Source organism: Octodon degus, unplaced genomic scaffold (genome assembly GCF_000260255.1).
Source record: "Octodon degus isolate 3935 unplaced genomic scaffold, OctDeg1.0 scaffold00288, whole genome shotgun sequence".
Taxonomy (NCBI): domain Eukaryota; kingdom Metazoa; phylum Chordata; class Mammalia; order Rodentia; family Octodontidae; genus Octodon; species Octodon degus.
Window position 1 is genome coordinate 489,297 of NW_004524864.1, and position 5,579 is coordinate 494,875.

General features: G+C 48.6%; 1 protein-coding gene across 1 annotated transcript in view; it reads left to right on the plus strand.

The window, feature by feature from the left end:
- Window positions 1–3,626: 3,626 nt before the first annotated feature.
- Window positions 3,627–5,579, plus strand: part of Gdf3 (growth differentiation factor 3) — a 3,449-nt gene continuing 1,496 nt past the window's right edge. Inside the window, exon 1 of the mRNA XM_004647143.1 lies at window positions 3,627–3,894. Within this exon, the coding sequence (XP_004647200.1) occupies window positions 3,627–3,894 (268 nt within the window). The remainder of the gene's footprint in view (window positions 3,895–5,579) is intronic.

The window sequence follows — 5,579 nt, forward strand, 5'->3', positions numbered from 1 at the left end:
CATGATGGCACATGCCTGTAATTCCAGCACTGGGGGAGGCTAAAAGCAAGAGGATCACTATGAAGTTGTACTTAGTAATATTTTTTTGTTTTTTAAGGTAAGGGTGTTCAGGGTCTCACTACTAGATTGGACTCGTAGATCCACCTATTTACAGTCTCCCAAGAGCTAGGATTGCCTGTGCATGCCACCACACCTAGTCTCAGTTGCCTCTCAGCATGCCTGGGAGGTGGGGGGACGGGGCTGGCATGGCAGGCCGCGGATCTAACTCCTGGACCCTGGGTCTGCTTGCAGGCACTTTAATCTGCTGATCTATTTGTCCTGCCCAAGATTTTCTTTTTCTTTTTCTTTTTTAATTGAGGGTTGAATCCAGAGCCTTTACACTGAGCTATATCCCCAGCCCTTTTAAAAAAAAATTCCTATTTAATTAGGAGTTCAAGGCCACCTTGGGTTACAAAGTGAGTTTAAGGCCAGCCTGATCCACATAATGAGACTCTGTCTTAAAAAGACAAAAAAAAAGAAAGTGGATTTGTCAGGCAGTTTCTAAGTTGCTAAATTCCTAAGCCAGGCTTGAATTTGCAGTCGTTAGGCCTCAGCCTCCCAGGAGCCGGGGTGACAGGCCCGCACCACCACACCTCCACTAAATTCAAATGAAAACAATGATGAATGTCTAGGTAATGCTGTGAGGGACGGGAAAGCCTCCGAAAGGAGCAGAGGAAGCATCTGCAGGGTGTGAGATGCTGCATAAGCCTCGGAGCAGCGTGGCAGGAAGTGACACTTCTCGTGTGGACCAGGAGAGCCCAGGTGAAGAGGAGGGGGTCTTCTGGAGACAGGAGCTCATTGTGCAGTGCAGGCTGGCCTTGCACTTACTGTGGAGCCCAAGTTGACCTTGAACTCGCTGTGATCCTCCTACTTCAGCTGCCCAGTGTGGGGACCACAGGCACAGGTGTGCGCTACCACACCGGGCTGAGTAAACTGTTCTTTAAAAGCTTGAAAATTGAGATGTACAGCGTTGAGCCCACCGCGGGAGCGTGTCGGAGGCTGTTGATTCCTTTCAAAGGCTCCCTGAGCCCGCCAACTAGACAAGATGAGCAAAACTCACCCTCCCAAAGCTGAAAAAATTTAGAGACGAGAAGTTATCATTGAAATTGAATGGTGGCAGACATATCCAAGGAATATTGCGAGGATTTGATTCCCTTCATGAATCTCGTGATAAATGAATGTGTGGAGATAGCAACCAGCGGGCAACTGAACAGCACTGGAATGGTGGTAATACAAGGAAATGGTATCATCCTGTTGGAAGCCTTGGAACAGTTTAAATAATGACTGCTCAGCAGAAAACTTCATGCCCCTCCCCCAAGTGCGACTTTCCCTGACTGAAGATTGGGTCATACACATTTTCATATATTAAATTTTTGTTAAATAAACTTTTGTAATAGTCAAAAATTATTTTTAGCATAAACAAAGTAATTTTTTCAGCAGCATTTGAAAATCTTCTAGTACTGTTTTTTTGAAACAGGGTCTCACTATGCAGTTCACATTGGCCTTGAACTTACTTTGTAGCCCAGGCTGGTCTCAAACTCACGACAATCCTCCTGCCTCAGCCTTGAGAATGCTGGGGTTACAGGGGTGTACCACCATGCCTGGTTCTTCTAGTACTCTGAACAAAACCAAACCAAATAAATAAAAGTTAAAACCAGAAGTTCGCTGATGGACCATGCATAAACTTCCCAATAAAGTTCATCTTTTTTTCACATGCACTCTGGTTGCTGCAGCCTTACATCCCTTACTGTGAATTTTTTCTTTCTTTCTTTTTTTTCAGAACTGGGGATTGAACTCAGACCCTTGTGCTTGCCAGGCAAGTGCTTATTCTACTGAGCCATCTCCCCCAGGCCCCTTAAAATGTTTATTTTTTTATTTTTTTATTTTTTTCTTACTGTGAATATTGACTTGTGCACTGAAGGGTTCTCCTCTCGGAATGCCATGTATACTTCCCATGGCAGTCACAGTGCTGTGCACGTGCCTGCACAAGTGTGTACTACTAGGGATTGAACCCACAGAGCGCTAGCACTGAGCTACATTCTCAACCCTTTCCCACATTCTTACTTGGAGACATGGTCTCATTAAGTTGCCTGGGTAAGATCCTCCGGCCTCAGCTCCCTGAGTAGCTAGGGTTGAGTCATGCACCAACAAACCCAGCTCTAGGCCAGTCTATTTTTCAACGGAGAAGATAAAACTTTAGCAAGGTTAAGTGATGTGCACAGTGCCATGCAGCTAGTAAATAACAGAAACAGAGGGCCGGCCAGATAGCACAGTGTACTTAAGTGCCTGCTTAGGCAGAGTGCCGCGGCCAGGATTTGATCCCTGGCGAGCTGTGCCAGCCCCACCTTGAGACTGGGCGTGGTGGAGCACACTTGTAATCCCAGTGCTTGGGAGGCTGAACACAGGTGGGTCACTACGAGTCGGATCTGTGTAGTGAGACCAGGTTGGCCCCGTAGATCCTGTACTAAATACAAAAAGAAGTAACAGAAACAGAATTACCTAGTCAGTCTGACTCAAGACTTTTATTCAAGGACAAACTGGGGGAGGTCATACACACCTCTAATCCCTATTGCTGAGGCAGGAGGTTCTCAAATTGATATAAGCCTGGGTAATTTAGAGAGACTTTGCCTCAAAATTAAACAATGAAAAAGGGCAGAAGGTGTAGCTCAGTTATGAACAGTCCTAGGTTTGATCCCCAGGACCACACACACACACACATACACACACACAGTAACCTATGTATTTGACTAAGAATTTTAAGGCTGAGAGGCCAGGGAGACGGCTCAGTAGAATAAGTGCTTCCCTGGCAAGCGCAAGAGCCTGACTTCAATCCCCGGTACTGCAAAAAGAAAGAAAGAAAGAAAGAAAGAAAGAAAGAAAGAAAGAAAGAAAGAAAGAAGGAAAGAAAGAAGAAAGAAAGAGAAATTTAAGACTGAAATTATTCACTACTACGTTCCTAGCATTCATCTCAGTGTCTTGGATATACGATGCTTTAATACCTGTTCAATGAATAAATGCATCTTTTCCACTCTCTTGTTCTTTGAGACAGAGTCCCAGATGTAGCCCACATTGGCTTTGCATTCACTATGTAGCACAGGCTAGCCTTCAATTTGAGGCAACCCTCCAGCCTCAGCCTCCTAGTGCTGAGATATCGGCCTAGCCACCAAGCTCGGCTTCCTTTTCACAGTCTTGGGCTGACTACCCTCAGGGTACTGTAGTTTATGTCCAAGTACTGATATATATATTCCCCCCCCCTTGCCTTTCCTTGGGAGAGTAGGGCAAGTAAAGAGAGAAAGTAGACATAGGACGCATGCCTGAAATGTCAGCATTCTGGGTGGCCGAGGCAGAAGGATTGCAGATTGGAGTCCAGCTTGAGAATACAGCAAGACTCTGTCTGAAAGTTGAAGAAACGAAAGAATACTAAAGAAAAGCAAAGCGCTGGGAATGCAGGTGGGCGGAAGGGTCGAGTTCGTGCCCCAACACGGGAGGGGTGTCCTCCTCTTCCCGCCAATGGCCTGGGAGAAGGGGTGGGGTGAGCGGCCGCACCGACCTCCTTCCGCAGCCGGCCCGGGCTCAGCGCTGCGGCCATGCGTCCTCCCCGACCCGTGCGGGTGCTCGGCGTCTTGCTGAGCCTGGCCCTGGGGCAGGCGCTGGCGTTCGAAGAGCGCGACTTCCTCGGCTTCCTGGGTCTGCACGCGGCGGCGTTGCCCCGCCGGCCGCAGCCCGTGCCGCGAGTGTTGCAGAAGATCGCGCGCGAGAGGGAGGCGGCCACCGCCGCGGGGTTGACGCGGGCGCCGTGCGTCGTGCCCGAGCTGGGAGCGCCCGGGGACACACTGCGGGCGTTGCCCGATCGAGGTGGGCGTGGGTGCGCGGCGGGGAGGGCGCCCGGTGCGGGTGGGTATTGCGCTCATTATATCTCATCTGATAGGATCCCAGAAACCAGCTCCATGATTTATTTGTCTTTTTGAGACTGAGTCTCAGTGTGCAGTTCAGGCTCCCTTTGAACTCATTTTTGTAGCCCAGGCTGGTCCCGAATTTGCAGCAATCTTCCAGCCTCAACCTCCCGAGTGCTGGGATTACAGGCGTGTGCCACCCCTTGACCCTAGGTATATATTGTTACCAACATTTTAACCAAAAAATGAAGGCCGAGACGGGAGGTAAGCTGTCACCCGTTCAAAGTCAGACTAGTGTGTGAAAAAAGGATTCAGAGTAGTTGTTTTGTTAAGCTAGGTGTGGTGGCACAACCAACAACAACAACCAAAGTAGTTGCTTCCTTTTTTTCTTGCTGGGCTGGGGATCAAACCCAAGGACTAGGTGTTCTGGGCCCAATGCCCAGTACCATGGAGCTACATCCCCAGCCTCTCAAAGTCCAGTGATACAGTTTTATCTTTTTTTATACTAGGTATTGAACCCAGGACCTTTGCACTGAGCTACATCATCAGCCCTTTTTTCTTTTCTTAATTTTGAGATAGGGTTTCTCCAAATTGCAGACAAGTCTTGAACTTGTGATCCTTCGGCCTCAGCCTCCTACAGGACTGAGGTTACTCTCATCCTTTTTTATGTTAAGCAGGGTTGAACCTTGGGAGCTCAGTTTGCTAGAAGTCTCTCCACACCTCCCCCTTCCTGGTGGGTGGAAAAGGGGACTGATCTGTGAAAACACAGAGAGGCGAAGGTGCCGTACCCCTGCCACTTGTGCTGTTCACTCCTTTCCCAAATCATGACCACCCACGCGATCGCCTAGATTATCTTTGCAGATCTTCCCAGCCTGTGCCTCCACCCTCCCATCCCTTTCTTTTTTTTTTTTGTCATCTAATTCTTATTCTGTCCGCGATGGGGGTTGAGCATCTGCATTTCTATGCATCCTCTTGGCAGTTAGTTTTGCAGCAAAAGAAGGGAATGTTTGAATACGTATTTGTCCTGGGAGCATTATTGGAGGCCTGCTGTGAGCCGGGCTCCTACTGGCCGGCGACAGTCTAGGTAAAGCGAGGAAGTCTGCCGTTAGAGTCTCTGGCCTTCACCTCAAGGCCGAGTTTCCAGCTCCGTCTGTTTCTGAGAGTTATAGAGGGAGGAAGGCAGAGACCTCCAGGCCTGGGGTTCCCCTTGCGGCTGGGAGCGGATGTGTTGCTGAGGAAGTGCACGGTCGCTGCGCGGAGCAGACCCGCTCCATGTAGCTGCGCCCGGGTGGGTGTGGAGATAAGATACTTCCGCGAGTGTGCGCGCACACTTTTTTTTTTTTTTTTTTGGTTAATTTAGGACAATTTTTTAAGGATATTGTTGAAGATCAAAGAGCAGACCCTTTGAAACTCCCCCCTCTCCAGTTGAAACTTAAACTTCTGAGACAAAGTCCCACATTGTAGCACAGACTGGCTTCGAACTCACTGTTGATTCTTTGTTGATACTTATTTATTTATTTATTACATTTATTTATTGTGTGTGTGTGTGGCCAGCTTAGCCCACCAGGGGACGGGGCTGGCAGGCATGTGGTGCTGGGGGATCGAACCGCAGTCCCTGTGCTTTGCCAAGCTTGTTTCAAGTAGGTG